General features: G+C 39.6%; 2 protein-coding genes across 4 annotated transcripts; one reads left to right on the plus strand and one right to left on the minus strand.

Annotated features, from left to right (window-relative positions):
* The first annotated feature begins 2745 nt into the window (after positions 1 to 2745).
* On the plus strand, positions 2746 to 14241 carry per3 (period circadian clock 3). Of its 3 annotated transcripts, XM_061727674.1 has the most exons (21): positions 2746 to 3161; positions 3901 to 4061; positions 4181 to 4299; positions 5061 to 5259; positions 6376 to 6427; positions 6691 to 6866; positions 7838 to 7916; positions 8023 to 8129; positions 8574 to 8730; positions 8859 to 8967; positions 9072 to 9200; positions 9294 to 9402; positions 9493 to 9604; positions 9732 to 9865; positions 9955 to 10119; positions 10382 to 10633; positions 10741 to 11576; positions 11670 to 11862; positions 12171 to 12357; positions 12569 to 12719; positions 12805 to 14241. In XM_061727674.1, exons 1-21 carry the CDS (start codon positions 2875 to 2877, stop codon positions 12925 to 12927), a joined length of 3837 nt encoding a protein of 1278 aa, XP_061583658.1. In that variant the 5' UTR covers positions 2746 to 2874; the 3' UTR covers positions 12928 to 14241. The 3 variants fall into 3 exon arrangements, with proteins under 3 accessions (XP_061583658.1, XP_061583659.1, XP_061583660.1); XM_061727675.1 differs by lacking the exon at positions 9955 to 10119; XM_061727676.1 differs by lacking the exons at positions 12569 to 12719; positions 12805 to 14241 and having other exon boundaries at positions 12152 to 12351.
* Positions 14242 to 14307: 66 nt separating this feature from the next.
* LOC133448797 (matrix remodeling-associated protein 8-like) lies at positions 14308 to 25010 on the minus strand. The gene is made up of 12 exons (XM_061727677.1): positions 24865 to 25010; positions 24300 to 24326; positions 23486 to 23788; positions 22609 to 22710; positions 22379 to 22512; positions 21527 to 21706; positions 19139 to 19280; positions 16764 to 16925; positions 16665 to 16689; positions 16473 to 16573; positions 16278 to 16349; positions 14308 to 16173 (listed from the first exon to the last, which is right to left on the minus strand). Exons 1-12 carry the CDS (start codon positions 24905 to 24907, stop codon positions 16151 to 16153), a joined length of 1314 nt encoding a protein of 437 aa, XP_061583661.1. The 5' UTR covers positions 24908 to 25010; the 3' UTR covers positions 14308 to 16150.
* Positions 25011 to 26483: the final 1473 nt, after the last annotated feature.

A 26483-nucleotide genomic window follows, 5' to 3' on the forward strand; every position in this document is an offset into this window, starting at 1 on the left:
CTTGTGCCTGGTCTTGGCAGTATTGACGTGTGTATGTGTGTGATCATGGGAGTGAGTCATAGAGCAGTGAGTCAATTTGATAATGAAACAGACTGATAGTATTAGGTAACAAAGCAGATTTTGTTTTGTTCTTTTTTTCACATTAGCAAAATTAAGAACATTTTCCATTGTACATTTCATTTGTTTATATGTTGCAGTTACCTCCATCTGACCAAAGATTAACAGTGGTCCTCGGCCCTGGACCAGAGGGATTCTGGATCAAGCCCTGTTTGAGAAGGCAAGTTTGAATTTTTGTAGTTAGAGATTTTAGCCATTATACATTGTGTTGGTTTAAAGCGGTTTTTTATTTTAAAAGAGAGCTGGGCAAGTATCAGAAAATAAAACAAAAACCTTATACTAGTACAATAATTTATTGCTTAGAATATTTCCAGCTGATTTTATCCCATAGAATGAAATAAAACTTGTACAATCCCATCTGATATCTAAAATACGAAGTCCATTGTTGAATATTAATTTAATGAGTGCCAGCAGTTGTGTATTACTAGATAAATAAAAAGGAAAAAAGAATTGGCAAGTTCCCTCACCTCAGATTTCTTTTTCAAGGTTACATAACTCACCTCAAATTTGCATGAGAAAGTTAGATCAAGGACTGCAGTATCTGCAATAACTTTTGACATGAATGTCTAGTTGTTCTTCTTTAGCACGGAAAGTCAGTGCTAAAGGCTTCCTCCTAGATTTTCCTACACCTAAAGTATAGTTGAGTTAATCTAAATTCTAATAGATTAGATTAGATTAGATGCCTTTATTCTCGCTGAACAAGTCCAGTGAAATTGGTAATGCAGCTCTCTTGTGCAAAGAAAAGGAAGCAAAAGAACAAAGGCAACAATACAATAAAATAAGATTTAAAAAAAATTAAAACCTTTGTCACCCACCATGCAGAGGTGTAGGTCTTACGAGATCAAATAAGCAATGAAGGTTGTTTTTCTTCTAAATTTAAAGTGGTATAATGCACGTTTACATTAGATGGTTATTTGATTTATACAACATCTTTGAAGACTGGGTTCTGCTGCCTGAAGGGTAATTTGGTATTTTATGCATATTAAGTTAGTGAATTCCTGCTCCTTGTAGCTTGAAATGCACCCAAACATAACTGGATAGATTCCCTGCATACTTTAATGCTGATCTATAGTCATTAAACTGAGTATGAAAATAAAACCTGAGCCAAGCAGCAAATAACTTGCATCCATGTTCTCGCTCAATGACATGAAATATAAACGGCATGAAAGACACAAGAGAAAAATATGGCAGAGGTTGAGAAGTATGCATTTTTTTATACTTCTCCACCTTTTTTATTTGTGAACTATGTGAAATTTTCTTTTTCCACCACACCCTTTCAACTTATACCCAGGAATGTCAGGATTCTTTTTACTTTGGAGGAGCCAAAAAAAAAATCCTTTTTGACCTTTTTTTAATTTTTGAGACTTGACAAGAATGACCAATTGAGCTTAGTTTCTTGAAATTTGAACTTGTACATCAAAACATATTGGCAAAAGAGGCCTTAAGAGGCCAGCCTTTTAATTGTTATTGGCCCATAACTTTGAAATAATTTGACAATTTATGTCACTATAGGGGATGAGTTTGACCCCTATTCTATTTTGAAAAACAATCAGAATACAGCTGATTTGACAATATGTATGAGTTCAGTGGGAGTTGGAAGTTTTTCAAATTCTAAGTAATGTTTTAATGAACAAAACATCACAAAATCTAGTGTGGTTCCAAAGAATGTCATACTGATTGCTACAAAATGTTGTGTAGTTTGGGTCATCAAATCATAAGATGTATGTTTTCATAGAAATTACAAATGTTTATATCAACATAAGAAAAAGGCTGCAAATGTATTACTTGTTTAGGAAGGGTTTCCAGAAGAAAAAGCATTGTTATCAACATGGCACAGTTTATAGTTTCTAAGTTGCATCTGGGGAAAAAAAAAGCACAAGACTTCTGAAACAATGTCCTTTGGACAGGTGAGAGCAAACTACCAAAGTTTGGACATAATGCCTAAAGGCACAGCATGCCAGCACAAACCGCTCGGGCACGGCAGGGAAGGATTGGTGATTTGGCCTTTTTGTTGTTTTTCTTTGTTTATTTGACCAAAAAATTCTGTAGATACCACATTTGATTTCCATGTTTGATTTAGACTCACGTGTGGCAGATAAAACGTTGCTGAAATAAATGTGACATGGATCCTCCCTGTACATCAATTACACACTGACTGAAAAAACAAATATTGTCTTGCAATGAGTGAGTCAAGCCCAGACTTGAACTGTTTGAATTACTGCGGTGTGACCTGCGAGAGCTGTGCATCAACGAATGCCTAAAAACCTCATAGAAATGAAAAAAAAAAACCTTCGAAACGATGTCAAAGATCAGGAACGTCATACAGAATACAATTCATGCAAGTTATTGCAGCTAAATGTGGTTTTACAATCTAATCAATCATGAATTGAACTAGTTTTCACACTGTCTGCATTTTGGGCTGATATTCTATCTGGGTTTGGTTTATTTCATCCCTATCAAAAGCTAATTCTTTGAAAAGTTTAGACTTTTTTTTTAATAGTCTTAGTTGAGATACTTACATATTTATACAACATTATAAACATGAATAAATAATGTGTGAAGTTCTGCAAATTTTAGTTTTAGAAAAGTTGTTTTAAATCCTTGTATTTACTTCTATCTTACAGCACCCAAGGCAGATCCTTGCATTGAAGATTCACCACTAACTGAATGAATATTCCCGTAGTATATTCATATGGAATCCACTCCGTCCGTTGAACATATGAAGATCTTTACTTGCAACTGGACAAAATACTATTAATGTGTGACCAAAGTGTGGTGATGCCAGGAGGCAACGGTGGTCTAGATGGGGAGGAGCCTGCATTTCTGTCAGCCACAGCCGAGGGTGAAGAGGAGGAGGGAGCGTCGTCGAGGCACAGGAATGGACGAGCACAGTCCAATCACCTCAGGGGAGAAAAAAACAGAGGTTCAGGAGGAGAAGTGGGGCAGGAAGATGAGGAGATGACGAGTGCCTCACATGATCTTTCTTCCTCAGCCAATCATAGCCCTGGAAGTGCCACAGGATCCACCTTAGCTTCTACCAAGAGGTACTAGTATCCTTGCATCTTGCATGTGCCCTGAATTTTTGCCATACATTTCCATCAGACATCGCTTTTTATGTCATCTTCAAGGTTGAAGAGAAACATAAAAACAATTTACTGCAATTTTATCATTTTTGTATTTTTATCTTCTGCTTTGTATCAGTTTCAACATGACCAGAGATTATAGTAAAACGCATAGCGATACCTGAAAGCTCAGAACATGATTTCTATAAATAAATCCAAAAGAGCAAGTTTCATATGCACCTACACCAAGTACGTCAAAGTTGAAGAGATCACTTATTAAATTGCAATAAACTTTAAATACGTATAAGACATTTAAAGATATATCTATCAAAATGTTATTTAACATTAACGGATGCAGTGAGCAGCTTATCATCTCTTAAAAACACTATTTCTGATGAAGCATCCATGGTCATGAAAAAGGTCAAATTATTTATCTGCATCAAGCAACAAAATAACAAACGAGATTGATAAAGGAATTAAGAACTGTCCAACGCATTATTTAAAGCAAGAATAGTAGTTAACCATCATTCCAGGGATGAATTTGGTTTAAAATAAAAAAATAAAATAAACATTCTCAATTACCTCAGTTGGTTCACTAATGTTGCTTAGTAGAAAAAGAAGATAAAAGATGAGGCCAGCTGACTATCTATCTCTTGATAATAAAAACAGGTCATTTTCTATATTTTAGAAATAAACTGACCCCAGTTTTTTTTGTTTTTAGCAGTGAGAATGCAGACGGTGGGCGAGGGCAGGCCCATCGAGAAGTGATGAACACGGTGGCTGAGATGAAAAAGAGGCTTCCGTCAGAAAAACGTAGCCGCAGCAAAGCCAGCACTGTAGAGACCTTACATTATGCACTTAACTGTGTCAAGCAAGTGCAAGGTAATCTGACCGACAGCTGTTATTAAAGAATCTAAAAAGAAGAAAAAAAAAAAATATTTTTACTTGATGTACATGTTTGTTTTTTTTGTGTGTGTGTGTGTGTGTGTTGGCACATGTAGCCAACAGTGAATACTACAAACTGCTAATGCGAAATGGACAAGATGAGAGGAAAGATGCCACAGTTTGTGCACTTGAAGAGCTGGAGAGAGTCATTTCAGAGCACACCCTTAAAAATACGGTATGCACACACACACACACACACACACACACACACACACACACACACACACACACACACACACACACACACACACACACACACACACACACACACACACACACACACACACTTGAGCAGATGGACAGGAATTGATAGATCTTTTTGATACCAATGGTCCTCTCGGTTCTACTTATCAATCTGATTCATAACCATTTCCTCGACTTTAGCGAGCATGTTGAGCTGTCTGCAGCCTCAGAGCTGAAGCAACAGTCTGTTGGTCATGCAACATGGAGGAAAACTGAAAAATATTCGTATAGGATTTGTTTTCATTGAGCCTTTTTAAGTCAAAGTACTCAAAGCATGGTCCAAAACTAAGGTGGACGGCTCAGCTGGTAACGACAGCACATGTGCTGCACGTTTTTAAATGTTGCAGCCAAAGGTGTCCCAACATGTTGAAGGTGTCTTCCACCATAGCATCAAATTATTATTTTGCAGATATCACAGGGAATGCTGTTGCTGTCTTTCTCATTGTAACAGAACTACCATTTGAAAAATGTGTAGAAGCGTCTTTGCTCACTCAGCAGCTGTTTGACACTGGTTCAGTGCTGCATTACAGTTGTTGACACTTGTCAGAGACACTTGAATGCTTATTTCTGCCTCACAGATGAGCGGGTGGGCGTGTATGTGTGTTTACTGCTTTTGTGTGTGTCTGTGACTTGGATTGCTTGTGTGCATGTCTCTACATGTGCGTGGGTCCGTCTCTCTGTATCTGTGTCTAGGACTCCTTCGTGGTGGTGTTCTCCCTGTCGAGCGGTCGAGTGCTGTACGCATCGGAGCAGGCTCCCAGCATCCTGTGCTGCAAGAGGAAGTTTCTAGAGTCTGCAAAGTTTGTTGAGCTGCTCTTCCATCAAGATGTTAATGTCTTCTACTCGCACACGGCCCAGCCACATTTGCCTCCATGGAGCAACTCGCACTCGGGTATTCTCTCTTTCTCTCTCGTTCTCTCTTTCTCTTTCTTTCTCTCTCTACCTTTTCTCTCTCTCACACGTGTTGAATAACAGCTGAATTGTTTTTTTGTGATCATTACAACAATATCAGAAAACTTGCAAAACAAAACAAACTGTAAAGTTACCAGGAGCCCATTTTCTTTCATTGCCACTGTATTTCATAATTCAAACATATATGGAGGCTGAAAAAGCCTCAAGTACTTGAGAACAAAAAGAGTTACACAACTGCTCAAGAAATACACAGTGGCAGATTAAAAAAAAAGGCTTTTGTGGACAGATGAAATGAGTGTGAATCTTGATTGGCATATGAGCTTGTATGGATATATGATTTAAGTAAAGCCCAGTCAGGGAAGAAGAAATGTGTTAGTCTGGGCTGTTGTCATTGAGGATGAGTGACTCTGGAGTAAAATTCTGTTATCAAATACTCTGCCAGTGTCAGGCAGATAGTTGTGTAAGAAGCCAGTCAAAGCTTCAAAGATGTATAAGGATGTTGTGGTCTTTGTCACATGACTTAAATCCAAATTTGAGAGAATTTTGGTCATTCTTAAACATTGTGTTTACTTTGAGAAAAGACAACACACATTTTCAATGGCGTTTTGGATGCTGTTGTGGTTTTCTTTGTTTGTTTTTCATTAGTTAAACATTCAGAATTTTTGTTCACTCAGATTATGGAATGAGTGAGTGTTGTATTTGTTGAACAATGAAATTAGTACTTAGAAAATGTGAATCACTTAATAATTGTGGACATACTATGTAATACAACTGGAAAAAAGCATCATGCATCCTATTCAAAATAATCACAAATCCCATTTTCTTTGATTGCTTCACATGGTGGCAAAACCATTTGTGTTAATTATTTTAATCTTCAATTTAAAAAAGAATCCCTCCTCATATCCTGTTGTCTTTCTTTCTTTTAATTTTTAGACTTTTAACTGAAGTTTTGATTCTTTTTATAGCTTTTAAAACATATTTTGTGTGGTAATTAAGGATTATTTGTAAACCTCTCCAGTTACTTTGTAAGACAAATTATGAACAGACCCAAAACACAAGCAAATAACTTGCCTCTTTCTGCTTTTTGTTTCTGCAGCTGGAGTTCTGTTTGACTGTGCCCAGGTCAAGTCCTTCTTCTGCAGAATAAGGTCAGTATTCTGTACATCCAGAGAAAAATCAGACCTGTCACTATTATTGTCCAATGGAAGCTTAAACCAGACTGGCAATGTATGGAGATAAATCAAATTGACCTACATGCATGTAATATAAGAAATAATTTACTGTTACTGTATATAAGAAAACTTTGATTAATTATATTGATATGATGTGTGTAGTGTATTTTAGTGTTTGAATATGTTTTTGTAATTGCTGATTGTCACCAGTTTGTGCAATGTATATGAAAATGTTTTAGGGGTGGGAAAGATCGGGAGGGCGAGATGCGTTACAATCCATTCCGGATCACACCATACCTGCTAAAGGTTCAGGGATCAGGGAGCAGTGGGGATGAGGAAGAGGAGGAGGAGGGGGAGGAGGAGGAAGAACCATGCTGCCTGACGCTGGCTGAACGCATCATCTCTGGTTATGAGGGTATGATGATTAACACCACAGCCCATGTTTTCCAGTTCATAGCACTCCTTTGTTTGTGGTAGGACACCTCTGAATGTATGCACATCGTCATCATGTTATCTGTATCACACATCATCATTAGGGCTGGGGATCGATTCAAATGTCAAGAATCGATTCGATTCTTAAGATTCAGAATCGATTATCAAGATTTGATTCGATCCGATTTGATTCCGATATTGATTTGGGTTAGTGTTATTAAAACAGTTTTTTGAGCTGTTGCATGAATTATATGACTGTAGTTATGCAAAATATTACTACTAGTATTATAGTGAGATTAAACAGCAAGTATTGGCAGCTAATGATGCTGTAAGGACCAATCAGCTCCCAGAATGCTGATAGAACTGCTTTCAGAAACATCGTGTGGATCAGAATTACCAAACAGATCCAGGGAGGAAACAGAGACGGATGAAATCGGTTTTATTTTTTCCCACATTCCTTTTTTATTTGTTCCATTTTCGGTCTATTTTGGTTTTTAGCATTTTTTGCAAATGTAACCCCAAGACAATATATAAAGTAATGAAATATAGACAATTTATGCAATTATAACCTAACAATTTAATGTTTTCATACCTTTAAACATATTTAAAGGCAAAAACATGGCACCAGTTATTCTCGTGTCCAACAAAACATTACTTTCTTGGGGATAAACAAAAAAATAACCAAAAGTTGTAATGTAATGATGAAAAAAAAAATACATAAATAAATAAAAGAAAAAGAAAAAAAAATCGATCTTTAGACATATGAATCGATTTTTAGGAATTAATATGAGAATCGATTTAGAATTGGGAAATTGATTTTTTTCAACACAGGCCTAATCATCATGTATACATCTCATATTTTTACCAAATGCATTTACTCTGCCTACGTATATGATGCTCTTGTCAGTACACAGAGGCATACAGCCCTGAGTTTTATATGCTTGCTTTATGCAGCACCTCGGATCCCCACAGACAAGCGGATCTTCACCACAACTCACTCCCCTGGCTGTGTATTCTTGGAAGTAGATGAGAGGTCAGAACACAAATACACACACACACACAATTGTATTCACATGAGCATTCATACAGATGGAATGTGTCAGTGGGCTGACGGTAGTTGTCATGATTACTTTCTACAGGGCTGTGCCTTTGCTGGGATACCTTCCTCAGGATCTGATCGGCACATCACTGCTGACTTGCATTCACCCCGAGGACCGTCCCCTCATGCTATCTATGCACAGGAAAGGTGAGTATTTAAGAAGGATGAGATAAGAGAGTCTGATGGATGAGATTAAATAAATTGTTCAACCCTCATTTCTAAACATGCTAGATCACTGTAAATATTGCAAATTAAAACATTTTATAGTGAACAAAAAACAGTGATTTAAATCTTATAATTGATTGTATATGGGGCATGCTATATGTGTCAATGTTGAAATTCAAGATTTATTGCTCATTTTAAATTTGATCCCATCAACGTATTTGTACAATTTTATTTCAAATGAGGTTTAAAATATTTGAATATCATTGTATTCAGTTTACATTTACATATCAGGTGCCCCAGCTCTTACTGAAAATGTATTTTCTTTATTGAATTATTAGATTTTAGGCAACAAGCATATTTTTACAAAAAGGTGGAGATGAATTTTTGTGTTTCTTTTTTTAAACTTCAATCTGTTTTGTCTCACAGTGCTAAAGTATGCAGGCCAGCCTCCGTTTGAGCACTCTCCCGTGCGTCTGCGTTGTCAGAATGGAGACTACATCACGCTGGACACAAGCTGGTCCAGTTTTGTCAACCCTTGGAGCCGCAAGGTGGCCTTCATCATTGGACGACACAAAGTCAGGACGTAAGTTGTCAAATCAACAATTGTGTTTTGGAGTTCATCCTAGCAGCAACTTGTTAATGAAAGTGGTGAAAGCGTTTATTTCTAAGAAAAAGTTGCGTATTAAAATAACGTGATGATGATTTCTTTAGGAGTCCTCTGAATGAGGATGTGTTTGCTGTTCAGACAAGTGAGGATGTTTCAGTCACCTATGAAGAAATAAAAGATCTTCAAGCGAAGATCTATAAGCTTTTCTTGCAGGTATTTGCTTCATTGGTTAAATGAAATAATTACACAGATCATCAAATATCCACTTGAAGATGCTTTTTCCGGTAGCTTCACTTCTTTCCGTCTCCTCTCCGCAGCCAGTCCACAACAATGGTTCCAGTGGTTACGGTAGTTTGGGAAGTAACGGCTCTCATGAACAATACATCAGCCATGCTTCTTCAAGTGACAGCAACGGTAACCTGTGGGAGGACTCGCACCGGGAGCCGGTGAGACACCGCTAGTAAATATCATTGATCAGGTGTCAATTCTCTAACAACAGCTAAAGTTAATCACGGCTCTCTTTTTGTGTGCAATTGCAGATGACCTTGAAGCAGATCTGTGCAGATGTAAACAGAGTGAAGACTTGGGGCCATCAGGCGCATCTAGATTCCCACCAGAAAAATTCTTCTCTTGGTAAACATAATACAGGTGAAGAAGCAGTTTTATACATGTTAAAATGCAACATGAAATCATGTGTTTAATGGAGCAGATCATTTTAGTGATTTCTTGCTTCTGCAGCATGTCTACCTCCCTCAGCTTCCAACCCTGAGGCCCGAGAAAATGAAAAAAGCAGGAAGCAAACACACATTCCCTCCTATCAGCAAATCAACTGTGTGGACAATATCATTAGGTGTGTCATGGGAGAATCATCACAGCTCAAAACTATTATTTATTTATTTATTGTTCCATACTGAAGAACTCCATCATAAACTAAGTTAATGTTTGTTGACTGTGTTTGGGGCCATTGTGTGTTCCAGGTTCTTGGAGGGCTGCACAGGTCCTGTACTGAAGCGGAAGAGCGAATCTCGTTCCTTGGCCTCTTCCTCATCCTCTACCTCAGAAGATGACAAACCCCCTGGTGACACTCACAAAGCTCAGTCCAGTTCAGATGGTACAAACGCACACACACGGCGCATTATGTTAGTCATCCATTCAGAACAACTCCAGCCTCTCTTAACTCTGTCTCACCTCACTTTCCAGTGGTTTTGTTGGACAGTGAGGTGTCAGTGGGCCCTACAGCTGCAGCAGTTGTCGGGGCTCCTCTGACTGACATCACCATGTCCAGTAAGGCTATGAGTGTTGTCTCGGTCACTAGCCAGTGTTCGTACAGCAGCACCATCGTCCATGTGCCACAGCCTGAGTCAGGTACATTCATGTACACGCATTAACGAAACTAAATCATGGGAGTTGTTCAGGAGTGCTTTTGAAACCGTTTTGATCTCACATTTTTATTTCCAGACAATTCATATATAATGTAAGTAAACTTGGAAATAAAATAGAATCATATAATATAATGGTAAAGGTATGTTTGGTACTTTGTCGATTTGTCAGCGTGGTATATATTTTTTTGTACTTATTCAATAGACTGAGATCAAATAAATAATAAGTTTTGCTTATTTTCTCACAGAGGCCACAGCCCTGGAGGATGCACCGACGGGCAGTGAGCCTGCTGATTCTGCTATGACCCCAGTCCGCCCAGCGCTGAGCCTTGCCGCAGAGGAGAAAAGGTTTCGAGGTCTAACCAAGGAGGTGTTGTCGGCTCATACCCAGAAGGAAGAACAAGAGTATGTAGATCGATTCCGCCATCGCATCCTTCAAAGCCCGTACCGGTCACATCTGCAGCAGGACAACAGCTCAGTGGCACACTCACACCACCCAGGCACGTGCATATTTTTTGCAGAAAACATTTTTAGTTCAAAGTTGAAAGTATTCTTGAGCACCTTCTAATTAAGAAATATCCTGCCGTCTGCATGTGTCCCATCTTAGGAGACCACTTGCGTCCGATGAGTGGTTGGAATCGATCTCAAAGAGGAAAATGCAAGCACAAGCGACCCAAACCCCAGGCTTCTTCAGACACCTATGCCTCCCCTGGTGGTCCTCCATGCCGCGCTCCTGACTCCTCTTGGCCTTCTTCAGAGTCCTCACAGCCCCAGATGGGGACACCTTACAGCCAAACGTCGCTACTCCAGGTGCCCTTCTTCCCCGTCACAGGAAAGACTGGCCCAGAGCAACCGCCCAGACTACAACAGCTGCCGGGAGCAGCTCCTGTGATGGTGCCACCCGACCAACTCGGTTACAACTTTAACATCATGCAATCTGCTCAGAGCCAACCAGGCATGCAACCAATCCAGATGGAGTCCATTCAGAATATGGAGAGTATCCAGAACTTTAACAACATGCAGCCAACCCAGAGTTTTAACCCTTACATGCCTCCCGTCATGGCAGTCATCATACCCAATTATCCAACATTCACTCCAGGTTTCCCTTCTATTTACCCACCTACCATTCCCTCGCTAATACCCCAAACACCTGTCCCTGTAACGGGCTATGCACCTGGGAGCACAGCCTTCCCACAGCCTCAGTTTCACAGCCAGCCTGGCCTCCAAACATCCCCCGGCCTTCTTCACTGCTCACCGAGAGCTACCTCTTCTGTTGGGGAAGAGGAAGAAGCGGCTGGGCCTCAGGCTTTGTTCTCCAGCTCCCGTTCAAGTTCTCCTCTGCAGCTCAACCTGCTGCAGGAGGAGCTTCCCAAGCCAAGTCAGGGGCAGAGCAGCACTGGACACAACCAGTCTGAAAGTCTTCATGAAAAACATCTCAATGAGGTCAGTCTGATGTTGCCTGTTATTTAACACTTTTCTCTCGTGCATTGCTGCCATGTTTAATTAATTTGTCTTTTTTTTTTTTCTTTTGGTCAGGGCGATGCCCCTTCTGAGTCCGGCAACCACGATTCCCAGTCGACCTCCAGTGAGCTTCTCGATCTGCTGCTGCAGGAGGATGCCAGGTCAGGGACGGGCTCCAATGCCTCGGGTTCTGGATCAGGAGAGTCTGGAGGTTCACTGGGATCTGGATCTGGATCTGGCTCCAATGGAACCTCAACCTCACACACTGGTAAGGAAAACACATTTATAGAGAACTTGCTGTGCTGAATAATTACTACTTTTTTTCAATTTTTATATTTGAGACATGACAATGCTTAATAGAGTACATGCATGACATCAGCTTGTATTACATTCAGTTTCTATAGCAACATGGATTATATGTTTCCTTCTAAAATGAATTGTTTTTTATTTTACATATAAATAAAACTGTTAAATCCAATAATGCAGCCAAAGATAGTGCAGTGTAGGAGAGAAACACAGTCACTTCATATAAGGATGAGATGTAGTGAGTAATGCAGACGTCTCCCTGGGGAACAGGCAGCAGCAACAGCAGCAAGTACTTCGCCAGCAATGATTCGTCGGACACGTCACACAAAGCTCGTAAGAGCCAGGATTCGCCACCAGAACACCAAGACAACTTCGACACTCAGGTGGAGAACTCGCTCTGGAGCATGATTCAACACACACCTGAACGTGTCATGATGACGTACCAGATGCACAGCAGGTACTTGCACTTGCATTTCAGTTGCATTTAATCAGAGAAAATCACGTTCACGTTTCTTTGAGATAACCATACTTAAGTGTGATTTTTATCTTTGGGTCATTTAGAATTAATGACGGCTCTTTTTTTTTTTTTTTTTCTTTCTTTCGTGTGTATTCATCGTTCCCATATCTTTTAACTCCTCATCCTGTATCGTGTCCTACTTCACTCACAGGGACACCAATGAGGTGCTGGCAGAAGACAGAGAGAAGCTCAGAGTGCTTCAGCCCCATCAACCCTGGTTCAACCAGGAGCAGAGGAAGGAGCTGGCTGAGGTCCATCCTTGGATCCAGCAGCACACCATCCCACAAGAAATAGACACACAGGTACCACAGAGATTTAAAAGAAAATACTTGTATTCCTCCTTGTGCTCGCTTGAAAATATGTTCAATATATTTCTTTTTCCTCCAGGGTTGTGTGGGCTGCAGCTCAGGTGCAGGCATGGCCCCATCCCCTCACCCCCCTGCTCCTGATAGCTCATTGCCTGTGGAGAGCCCTCAGCAGGACTCCTCCAGACCTGTGGTTGGCACCTAAGAGACCAAGAACCTACAACAGCCAATACAAACCTCCCAGTATACCAGCCTTGTCAGAAACCTCAGCAACATCCACCACGCGTCTCTTCTGGCCGATGAGGAGCTTTGATTCCTGTGGTCCACACTAAGGTTTAACATGTTTTGTAAAGGCTACAAAGGCTGGACCAGGCCTTGAGGACCAGCGGCGCGGAGACACAGACATGTTACTTGCATATTCTCTTCGTCTGCCTCGTGTGTCGTCCTGCGACTGATAATTGTACCACTCTTCTTTTTATCTCAACAAATCCCCTTGAGAGGCTATTTAAGACTCTCCAGATCATTTTGCACAATGAGCCACCAGGAGCTCAGTACATGAAAATGGTTCCCGAGTGGCTGGCCCCAAACATGAGTACTGTGCTAACAACACGTGTACTACTTTTGTAGTACAAATGTGACTGAGTGAGAAGATGAAAACAGTACTGGAGTGCCAGAACACACATCGAACTGTTCTCCAGGGACGTGGTGTACAGGTTGTACAGTATGTCCACCACATCATCTCTTTCGACGTCATACAGTGGCAATGTACCAATGGCAATGGACTGACACAAGGTAGACTTAATTCTCTTTCTGATGGACACTTTGACAAAGAAACGGTTGCTGCTCTATTGTTTATAATGTTCAGATTTAAAACTTGCTACTGGAGTGCAACATGCTACATTGATCTGTAGCTAGTTTCATCTTCTCCATAGCATCTTTTTAGTTATTTATATCTCAAACAACCACAAACAGGTGCATTATCTGAAATACAATCACAAGTTCAACCCATTGTGCATAACCCCTCAGTAAATCCTTTCAGCACCCAGTACCCTCGTTGGATATTGCCCTACAATACCTGTTGCCGACCTGTAGTTTGAAATTAACACAAAAACACGCACACACGCTGATCAGTGGCCCCACTGATCTTACATTCACTTGGTGAATGAATGTCCTCTTAGACCCTGTAGCTGTCTGGCTGCCCGTGTGCTTGTATGAGTAAGAGACAAGGGGAGGGATAAACTGACGGATCAGTTGTCGGTCTTTGGAAATGGTTACTCTACTTCTTTGTGTTGGAGTCAGACTGCATGTGAGCGTGAGTGTGTGAACGGCCATGCAAGATGCTTACCTCCACTTGTATAATACAGCTGACAGACCAGCTTTTCTACCATTTTTAGATCGTATTGTGTATTTTTTAGACAAACAAGACAAACTTCACAAATTGTATAAAAAGCCATTTGTCTTGAATTCAGGGACTGTTTGTTTGTGACACAAAGGAATGAATAAATGATCTATTACCTAATGTGTATGAAGTCATTTGTCAAGCACAACACAGCATGTAGTCACAAATTTGGACAAAAATTTGTCTTTCCATTTAAATTTTATAGGCAACACAACAAAATAGTGATGAAGACAACATTAATTCTTAATACTTTTACAAGTCAGCTGTATTGGCTATACAGTGCTGCACCAAAATATGTAATATTAAATCCAGAATATTATTATTATTATTAATAATAATAATAACAACAATACTATGGCAATATTAATGAAAGAAGCAAACACTGCAACAGATGTAACTTTTTTAAGGACTCTCCTATATTTATCAATTAGTTGAAAGTTTTGTTGTCTTGAGAATGAAGAATGAAATAAAAACTAAGCATTTGCTCCCACACTAGGGGGCACTCATGACCAGGGTAAAATATGGACTGAGGCAAAAACATGAAAAAATACACCCTGTACAATTGAAATACAGCTAATAACGTAAGAATGACAACAGAACCAGGGTAGGAAGATTTAACAGGAAACCCAAATGACACATAAAGCACAACGCTGCAGAACTTTGCTTCAGTACTCGAGACTTACCGGTACTGTATTAACATTCATTAATTCCTCTCACAACTTCAGAAATTTGACAAGACATTAAAAGACTTAAAAGGTTGTTTCAACAAAAACCAACCAACCTTGAATTATAAGACTTGTGCACATAAATAGAGTCAAAATTAAAAGAAAAAAAGAAGTTAGTTCTGGTGTCCAGGCAGCATATGGTTAGTCGAAACCTACAGGAAGGATTACACGGCAAGCATAACAATTCAGAGGAGCTTCAGTCCAGCCAGGATGGACTACTGGAGTGGGAAGAAAGTGAAAAAAACAAAACCCAACAACAAAAGTATAGATAGCATTCCTGGACGTGTGAGCTTCCAGGTGGCTGAAACAACGTTAACAGTCATGGGACGGAAATAAACTACATTTTCATTGTTTGTAGATTCTTGTTGACTCAATACAAAAGTAACTCCACCACAGGTGTTATTTCCTAGTTCAGAATTTCAAAGTTAACATGTATAAAATGTAAGTGGACAATATTTCAGTTTTGGATGTTGATTGTGTGTTATCAGCAGCTCGTTTCCAAATTAGAAAATTGCATGGCATGATTTACATTTATATTTGTCACTGAATATGTAAGTATTTCTACAAAAGAAAATTTGCCTTCAAACAAATCTTATATAGTTCCATGAAGAAGATATCTGAAAAGCCCTTAAACCTGAGTTCAGAGTTTTGTATTTTCAAGCATGTAGACGGCACCATGGAGACATTGCTGCCCTTGGGACCCGCTGGAACCCAGTCTGTGCTTCCACTGGCCTGAATTGGCCATTTTTATTCTGCTTTTGGAAAAGTAGCGTGAATCCGCTAAAATATTGATCAATTTCCATCCATCTTTTCCGTGGCTGTTAACCTTGTTGCCACGGGAGAGCTTGACTTTGCCTCACAAGCTGGGATGAGCTTCTGTTTTCTGTCCCCTAGTTGTGAACACACTGTGATGATGTTGCGCAGAAAAAACAGGCTACAATTCAAGCTGTAATAGCAGATAATTGATTTTTACTGAACCAAAGTTGAGTGAACTCCTAGTATGCGTTTCTTCTTCTAAAAGCTGTCAAGGCTCGGCTCACACCGTGTTCAGTAGTCCCCAAGTGGGACCTTTGATTTCATCAAGTACTATTAATGAAAACAAAGTCTAACACTGACAGTATGGCAGCACAGCCCGTTCTGCAGTATTTCATAACAAAGCTTTTTTTTTTTTTTTTTTTTCTTCATGGCAGCACTGGTTCTCCTACTGCAGTGTCTCTCCAGTGGACAGAAGGCATTTGGCATTTCGTTTGGAGCACAATCCCTGGACCAGCCAGTGACTCAGATTTCACTTCTGTCTCATTTCCTCACTTGGAAAACTTCTGCATCTCTGCAAGAAGCAAAGACAAACCAAAGCTGAGGTTAAGTGGGGAAAAAGAAAAGAGAAAATGAGAAAATGTGTGATATTTGACCGCTTTCGCATTTAGCACATACCTTTGTCAAGATCGATGACTTTTGGCTGAGTACTCATGTGGGCCTTTTCTTTTAGCAGGTTGTTCTTGTAGTCTAAACACAGGGAAAGTCCAAATTAAAAAGTCTCCAGAAGTGTGCCATATATTCAGATCTCCACGTTTTTTTTGGCCATTTATGGCGACCGTAGCAATCACAGCCCATGTAGTTCCAACATACCAAATTCTCTCTCCTCCCAGCTGCACGCGTTCACCTCAGTGACGTTCACCTCAGTGACGTCCATCTCAAACTCATCTGAGCTGCTGCGACTTCTGTTGGACCTGTCAAATTAACACATCAACGTCACACAAGACAGTAAGTAAGACAGTCATTTCATGTATGTTTGTGTGTGTGGGGGCTGTGAGCAGTCACCTCATGGAAGCCTGAGGATGAAACTCTGAAAATAAATAGATAGGATAAATAAACTGAGGTAGAATCAGAGATTTAGACCTATGAAACTGCAGTTCAGACCTTTGGCTCTTCGTCGCCGAGTGACGAGGGTGATTGCGATGAAGATGAGGAATGCCAGGAGCAGGAAGGAGATGAGGACGTAGCCCAGTAGCAGAAGAAAGTGAAGCGTTTGGTCTGGCAACATGACAGCGACGACTCGCGGTGACTCAGCTTTAGTGGCCTCTGATTGGTGCAAAAGTCAGCAAAAGTCAACAACTTTACTCATCCTTCGTCTCACGAACTGCCGTCTTGTCGTCTTGTGGTTTATAAAAGTAGCTGACAACACAGGATCTTACATGGATCAAACATTGCTCATCGCATTAAAAAAAAACTGTTTATAACTTTGAAACTTTGAAGTCAAAGGCCAGATTCTTTTTTCTGGTGTGTTCGTTCAATATTTTTTTCCACCCAGTGACACTTAATAGCTGTTGAAAATGCACAACACAAAAGCAATGTGAGCACAAATTAGTTTCCGACATTACTGTGAGTGATGTGCGCAGTTGTTTTGAGCATTGGGGAAGCACACAGGACAAAGGAAGGCATGGTTTCATTTAGCTGCATTCAAAAAAAAAAAAAGAAAAAAAAAAGTGCAAGTCAAGAAACAGCTGCGGACCTCAGACTCAACATATTTGAGCCAAAAATGGGATCCAGACTGGTGTCATGCTGTGATTTACTTTTCCTGGCAGTAAAACACAGAAAAATAAGGCGGGTTAGGGGAGTGAAGGAAGGGCAGAGGAATGGTGGAGGAAGGCCAAGGGAGAGGAAGAGGACGGTGAGAAGTTTCTCCACAGGCTGGCCTCACAAAAGAGAGAAGACCTCGCCCTGATAGCTCAGAGGCAAACTTTCAACACATAACACACTGTTTGTCCACAGCAAACATAAATATATCACAAATCTTCTTCTTTAAAGCTGTTTCTACCTGACTTGGGAACCCGTGTATCTGTGTTCAAACCACCTGCCTGTGCCAGTTGCGCGAAGAAAAATAAAACCCTTCTTTTACTGCGTTCTGTCTTACTACCTCAATGTTCTTGTCTATCTATTGGTCACCGAGTTTTAGTTTGTGTAGCGACCCTTAAACCCGATGAAGCGCGCGTCCAAAGAAAGTACTTATTTCTCATTATACAGATAAGAGAGGAAAGGGTGATGGAAAGTATGAGCTACAGGGTTGTCATGGAAATGAACCTGAGAATGTGAAATCATCAAAGGAGCAGAAAGAGCACACAGGCTGGATGAAGGAAGTGGGAAACTTTGCAGAATATTAAGTCAAAGCCAAACAGGGCAGCAGACAGTCAAAAAATACCAAACCAGGGAGATAGGAAGGCATAATACTGCAGTGGAGCACTGCAAAAGACGAGCAACTGTACCTCTGAGCGGGAGATACATGCATAATATAACCGCTCTAACTCTCCTGGTGCAGTCCGACTGTATTATTACAGCTCAGAGAGTGAGGGATTATTTGTGTGGGCAGAGCTGAAGTTCAGTCAAAAGACTGAGTCCAAGAGATTCCACTGAAATGAGGTCGGTCTTTTTGGCATGGTCTTCAGACACACACACACACACACACACACACACACACACACACACACACACACACACACACACACACACACACACACACACACACACACACACACACACACACACACACACACACACACACACACACACACACACACACACACACACACACACTCAAAGGGGAACGTGCTAAACTTCTATTAATGATTTTTCTGCATTGACACAACCGCCATTATCAGCTTTGCTTCGTTTGACATCTGGAAAAACAGACACATGCACTAGAAACTCATTATCAAAGAATTTGGAGTAGGTAGCTGGCAAGAGAGCATGCCAATCAGTCCCCCAACCACCGACCCACCCACCATCCAGTCCTCTTCTAATTCTTTTTTCCCCCCTTTTTCTAACATTCAAAGAGCTTTTCAGGCTGTGACGGAAAGCACCGACAACAATATCCACTAACTCAAGCATAAGTTAAAGAGCAAAAAGATTGTTTTAGTTAGCTGATGCTACAAAACGGAAAGCATGACAGTGAGGGTGAACGTGTATATATATGTGGTTTTAGGAGCCTTGCGTCAGATTAGCTGACTGTGCAAGAAAAACACATGTCTTATGAAACAAAACAGGAAAGCTCATGAGAAAGTGAGGATTTTCCCCTTGCTCCTGTTCTGCTGCTTGACAAGTCCTGCAGGACATACAGCAGACATGAACAAGGACGAAACAAAAGTGAAGGAAATAGCAGATGTGTGGATTTTTTTTTTCATCTTTTATATCCTCATTGTACACATGATAGTTTGCATCCGCTAGGTGATAAAACATGCTCTGCTGGGGAATGAATGCTAAGTTATAATCACTAGAGAAGGAAGAGAGATTTGTGTGACCTTTCTCTTGGGTGGGAAGTGCTTTGACGGGCTTGGTGGTCTCAATCAGCGGTGGGTCGACTGAGACCTGAAACTCCCTTCTCTCATGCAGGCCACAGTAATGATGGTGGAGGTGACAGGAATACATCCCCCGGTCTGTGGGCTGCCCAAACATACATGTATGTTAAACTCTTTAAGGCATAGACGGGACCTGAAGTCATCAGGATTTAGTTACTGAAATAGAGCTAGACACATCATGACCTGGAAATCACAAGGCAATTCAGTCATATTTAGCAACGTGATGAACTGTTGGACCCATGGCTCCTGCACAAGGGGACAGGGTTGTGTCTTTCCTGAGGTTATTAACTGCTCCTCATGTCAAAGACCCATATACATGCTATTCTACACAGATTTTCAAAATAAATCATCTTTAAAACTGGGAAACAACTGTTCTCAGCTCAGGGAGTTCAAGCGTCAGGATTGCTAAACCTTTGGGCAGCGCTGAACCTTCTCTGTTCCAGGTTTGCAGTAACCTGGCTGAAACTGACCCCGTTTCAGTTATATGCAAAATAACCATTTCTTTTATGAGAACAGCAGAGCATGCTTTAAATAAATAAAATAACTAAAAGAGAGAAAGAGTTTGCATGGTTCATTGTCTGTAGCTTTGTGATGGACTGGAGTTATAGATAATGCACGAATGGATTTAGTGATGATATATATAGCATTCCTCAAAATATGCAATTAGACAAGGCTTTCAATAAGCTTATACGTATGAAGAAAAAAAATGCTGCTGTGTCACACAAATAGATTTTGTTTCTTGGCCTTGCTGCTGAATCAAAGCACAATCAATATTGATTGTGCTTTTTTTGTTGTTGTTGTCTTGGGATTTAACTTGCAATTTCAGAGAAATGTACTTCTGAGAGGTCTGGGACCAAGGGGATTTTCCTTCTGCTTAATTTTTAATTGCACTTTCTTTCATGTTGTTCATGTGTTTTTTTTTTCTTTATATAAAAAATGTTGTTTTGTACATGTAATGGGTCATAAAGCTTAATCACAGAGAAATATGTTCTGGGAACCTGAGTTAAAAGGGAAAGACGGCTGAAGAACAAACTTACATTATTCAGTCCACAGTCTTATCTAGCTGTAGTGGTTTAATCTATGTTTGTATATGTTGTGAAGCACTTTGAGCGGTTTGTGAATATGAACTGTGGTTCATAAATAAACTTGCTTTCCCTTGAGCTCATTCAAAAACTGGCAGCAAGCCATGCACATAGGAACTAATTTTCCTGAGTTTAAACTTGACCTAAATTAAGAGCAAGCACTATCAAAAACTAAAACAACAACTTGGACTCTTTAGATTCCCTGCACTGCTTCCAGAAAAGTCATTTGCTTCCTGTTGTAACCAACTGCAACACTATTAATCCTTTTGTTTTTAATTCAAAAGGTTGCTCAATCTACTGTGGGCGCTATGCTCAGTTTCCCAGTGACAAACATGAACTGTTTTACGTGCCTACACACAGAAGCGCTTTTGTAAAGCATGTTTAACTAAGTTCATGGTCACATACATTTCAGAATGCTGGTGATTCTTATCAGAAGCATAGCCACAACCATTACAGCAGAGGTGTCAAGTAACAAAGTACAAATACTTCGTTACCTTACTTAAGTAGAAATTTTGGTTATCTATACTTCACTGGAGCAATTATTTTTCAGACGCCTTTTTACTTTTACTCCTTACATTTTCACGCAATTATCTGTACTTTTTACTTTAAAAAATTAAAAAATTTAAAAAACAGCCTCGTTACTCTATTTCATTTCGGCCTTTAAAAAAAAAAAAAACTAGTTAAATTGCGCCATCCGGATAGAGTGAATTTGGTTGTGGTTGTGACACAGATGTTCTTGTCCACTTTTGTTCTTACAGATTCCTGCAACTAAACTTGGATGTACATTCCAATAAAGGTTAGGATAAATGATAACATGCCTCTGAAGTTTGACTTTTTGCACCATTACAATACTTATAGGCAACTAGTCATCATATCTTCTGCTCTCTGAAACACATGTTAATGCTCAATATTACACATATATGGTCCTTTAATATATTTGCATTATACTAAGATGCATTCATTTTCAATGGCTTTTGTCCTTAATGGCTTTTTCCCCCTTACATTACTTTTACTTTTATACTTTAAGTAGTTTTGAAACCAGTACTTTTATATTTTGACTTGAGTAAAAAACTTGAGATGATACTTCAACTTCTACAGGAGTATTTTCAAACTCTAGTATCTATACTTCTACCTGAGTAATGAATGTGAATACTTTTGACACCTCTGCATTACAGAGCCGCTTAACAATATGCAGTAATGTGACACTTGCTGTTGGTTCTTTTTGACACACAAACACACTCACACACACCTGGATATCAGATATGATTAGTGAGAAGTCTCCCTCTGAAAAGGCATGGCTGCTGATGTTCATCTTCCTCCGGAGGAACAGAGGTCCGTAGCTACGCTGCTCCCCCGAGGCGTACATATCCACCAGTCGATCAGCACGGTCACGGGTGACTCCTGGGTACTGGTGGTCCCAGTGGACCACCTGGAAGGGAGACACATGCCATTACTTTGCAGTGAATCTCAGCTCTAACTGATCTGACCCAGGAAGTACACACACACACTAGGGCTGGGCGATATGGACCAAAAGTCATATCTCGATATTTTCTAGCTGAATGGCGATACTCTATATATATCAATATTTTTTCTGTGCCATAATTGGGGTTTCCCCCAAAGCATTATAGCATAGCATCTCTGTTAGCTTCATTTTTTTCTGAGGCAAACCCTTAAAAAAACAGTCAGTTTTAATACAAAGCCTTGTGCCAAATGTCACACAGCTTCAAACAAATGAAATAAAAATAAACTGCCTGCATATATAGAATAAAAATGCTTCTTGAATAAAATAAAACAAATATCCCTTTCCTGCATAACAATTAAATTAAAATACACTGTGCAATTAATACAATATAGACAGTAACAGGCAGACTTTTCCACTGAGGTTGACAGTTGTGCAAATAACAAAACATTTGTGCAAATCTCAAATAAAACATTCAAGTCAATTTGTCACAAAATAAGCTGTATCAAAATCATTAAAAAAAAAAAAAAAAAAAAATTTAAAATTGATATAAACGATATTGTCTCGTACCATATCGCGTTTGAAAATATATCGATATATATCGATATATCGCCCAGCCCTAACACACACATACACACACACCTGCTGGTCCTCCTCCTCAACGCTCCAGTCCGTCCAGACGCTCTGTCTTTTGATGCACGGCAGCACCACAGTGCTCCCCACCAGCACCACGAACACGGCCTTCTGTCCATCCCAGAAGCGCTGCTCTTTACGGCCTTTGTGGAAAAAAAGTCAAACACAGTCAAGTGTCAAAAAGGGCCCTCCCGATGTGCACAATCCACTCATCTGATGACAGCTGCAGCGATACATACGGGATTTAGTCACATTGAGTTGCACTCTGACTGTGTCGTACAGGTGGCAGTAGAGATGGTGGAGGTTACAGGAGTACAGACCCCTGTCACTCATCGTCACATCTGTTTTTACATGCAGAAAACGAACACAAAAAAGGAAACATTTTAGACTACGCCACCCTGCATGGAGTGGTTTTAAATAGAGTTTTATAGTTTGGGTTCCCTATGTAAAAACCAGGCATAATGATGTGATTGAAAGTGTATGTGACGCTTTGATGGCTTCAGTCTCCATCTGTCAAAAAAGTTACTGCTGTCAAGCCAACCCTGTGACAAAAAATGTGTTTTAATTGAGGTGGTTGGATGGTTGATGTGCCTCACCTTTGGTAACCTTGTATAATTCAGACTTCTGTTAAATAAAACATATAGGCTGAAAACAAAAGTGCCACAACACAAAAAGTTTGTTGTCGTAGTAAAACGAGATATATTGTGGAGCATTTACATTTTTTGTTTTTGAAATCTTACCCAATTTTGTGAGCTATTGATGAAACGTCCATCCAAAACTCTCTTTTAGCCATGTGTTTAAAGCTTTTTTCGAAGCAGCAGGTTTTAAGGAGTGGAGTGAGAAAGTCAAGCTTTGCTGGATCAATAATACCACTTAATGGACACTGCCTAACTAAGTAAAATCCTTTTTACTTTTGAAACCTCTTGACTGATCTGAAACTGTATGAGACTGGAGTCATGATAGTGGATATGCATAGTCTGAATACATTGAACAACTTAATTTCTGTATGACATTCACATAAATCTAAAGCCATGGCTGAATATGGCAGAGAATGATAATATCAGGAAGCAACATACTTCTAGCTACACACTGAAAGCCAAAGACAAAGAGTGTGACCTTTGATGACAAGCGAGAAGTTTCCATCCTTGAAGGCTGTTGGAGTGACACCAACTCTGCCCAGGTTGTAGGATGTGTAGATCCTCTGCTCTCCTGATGAGAACATGTCCACCACTCTCTCCATGGCATAGGCTGGATAGTCCCGATACATGTCCCAGTGGAGCACCCTCTGTCTGTCCCTCACCTTGTCCCTGGTCCACACCATGCGGCTGCTCACACACTGCAGCACCATCTTTGACCCGGCTGGGGCACTAACATTGTAAGCAGCCAACACCACACTGCTGCTGTCAGACTGACAGGACACTGAAGGAGAGAGAGAGAGAGAGAGAGAGGGAGACAGTTTTCAGTCCTCTGTAATCCACTGCAAAAACTCAAAATCTTACCAGGAATATTTGTCTTATTTCTAGTTAAAATGTTTCAATTTTAGTCAAAAAATCTCATTACACTTAAAACAAGAGTCATTACCAGAAGAATAACTTGTTATTTGACAATTTTCACCCGTTTCAAGTAAATTTTCACTTGAAATAAGTAGAAAAATCTGCCAGTGGGACAAGATTTATCTTCTCATTACAAGCAAAAAAATCTTGTTCCACTGGCAGATTTTTCTACTTATTTTAAGTGAAAATCTACTTGAAACACGTGAAAATTGTTGTTTTTTCCAGTAATGAGTCTTGTTTTAAGTGTAATGAGATTTTTTTGACTAAAAATGAGACATTTTAACTAGAAATAAGACAAATATTCTTGTTAAGATTTTGAGTTTTTGCAGTGCCCAGAGAAGGAAAACACGTCAGCATGGACGGAAACAGAAACATACCTGCAGCAAAGAAGCAGGCCACAGAGACTAAAATGAAAAACAAAGAAAGAGAAATAAATGGGTCAAACATGTTCATCTCGTTTAGGATGGATTGATCTCTAAGTTCACAATAACACAACAAAACACAATAAAATCAATAATTAGTAGGTGCAAGAGAAATCAAGGACAGACAGTTGTCTTTAGCTATGGGGGAATAAATAAATAAATAAATATGAATAACTAACTAACTGGGGAAAAAAAACTTCAGGGCATATAAACCTTCCTTAAAAGTGAATTAGTGTTTCCTTTCTTATGTTCTTCCTGATGTGATACACCCAGGGATCATCAATATGTTGTTTTTTTTTCAATAGTCTATACTGGAGGGGACAGATGTTTTTTAAGGCTAGAATTGGTAAAATCATAATTTCTTCCTCAACAGATCATAAAATTGATTAAAAGACTTTAAAGGTATTGAAATAATGATTCAAGGCAAGGATCGATCTACAGCTGTGCTTATCTGCAGTGAAAACTGTTTTATAAACACTTCAAATAAAATGAAAACAATGCTGAACCTTAGCCCACTTACCGTGGATCCAGAGGAAAGCTTGAAGCCTGCGGTCGTCCCTCATCGCACCGATGCTTTTCTTGTTACACTTTTCACAACAACAGCAGTAATTGTTTCAGTTGCATTTCACGCAGACGCATCGAGCGACCTCACCGAGCAGAACCAGAGCAGACCCGAACAGAACTGATCTCAAGCTGAGGATGAAACCCGACCCCGGCCGGTCCAGTACTCCTCCTTTTCTCACAAACCCTCACTTAAAACAACTCCGGAGACACTTTTCCCTGCATAAAAAACAATGCATATTATCAATTCTTCTTACATTTTATTTATTTTTCCTTTGTCTTAACTTCGAGAGAGTTGTTGAAGGGATTTAGAAGTGGCTTTAATGTTAAAGGATTGCTTTTGCAGTAGAGCTCTATTGTCCCTTCAAAGTTTTCACCAAACATCCACAGCATCCTTTATGATTCACCACAACAATAACCTTCATAACAATAACCTTCAACACTTAAATTCACCCTAACCAGCACAATGAAACTCACTCTGTTCACAGTCCATAATCAATGATCATCCAATCACGTAGGAAAATAGACATATCCACGGTAAACTCTTTATTATGTGGAGGGTTTTAAGTATTTAGCCTGCTACTGAAGTATAAATGCACTGCTTTCATTGAAAATTTCTGGAAATGCTGTTCATCAAAATTAGTTAACTTTATGCTTTTGCCTCTTTTGATAAGCTCAGCTTTGACATAAATGAAATCGCAAATAGAAATATTTTCAAGTCTATTTGTGCAGCAAAGAGCTCTCAGATATCTACATGTTAATACAGACAACTCCCCAAAGTGGCTCCAGGGCGACCCTCAGTGCCCAAATCCTTCAACGACAAGTAGATTTATTTAGGTTTCAAGTAGATTATTATTATTATTATTATTATTATTATTATTATTATTATTATTATTATTATTATTATTATTATTATTATTATTATTGTTATTATTGTTGTTGGTGTTATGATTATTATTATTATTGTTGTTATTGTTATTATCATGTTTCCTTTCCATCCAACACAATAGATCTTTATACAGCAAAACTTGGTCTTAAATTCGCCATCATAATATAATTTTGGCATGCAGCTTTCTCAGTACTGTCTAATGCAAAGAGTTGGACAAATCTTCTAAGTCGTTATGAGGAGGTTACACTAAATGCAAAATGCAAAAAGAGCTGAGTCTTTAGCTTGCTCTTAAAAGTACTGCGGTTAGGTACGTATGGACCCTGCAGATCGGACAGAGTTTGGTCCGTCAGTCTGGATGTTTTTTGGCACCTAAGCTTCATCTTTAAGTGAATCTTTTAATGACCTCTAACAGGACAAACATGAAAAAGTACATGTTTTGTTTCCCAGGTCAACAATGACCTCTCAGAAACAACAAGAACATCTTTTAAGTTGAAGTGCAACAAAGAAAAGACTTAACTGAATGTTCAGTCTGATACAATTAAACCTAAAAAAAGAGGATATTTTAAATGCTGCTTTTGCATCTGTGTTGGGGTTTTTCAAAAGACAGTTTTAGTGTTTTGTCACCGACATAAAGGAAATAAAACCATCACACACCTGCAGCAGAGAAAACCACCAGAACATGTGGTTAT

The sequence above is a fragment of the Cololabis saira genome, chromosome 8 (assembly GCF_033807715.1).
Source record: "Cololabis saira isolate AMF1-May2022 chromosome 8, fColSai1.1, whole genome shotgun sequence".
Taxonomy (NCBI): Eukaryota; Metazoa; Chordata; class Actinopteri; order Beloniformes; family Belonidae; genus Cololabis; species Cololabis saira.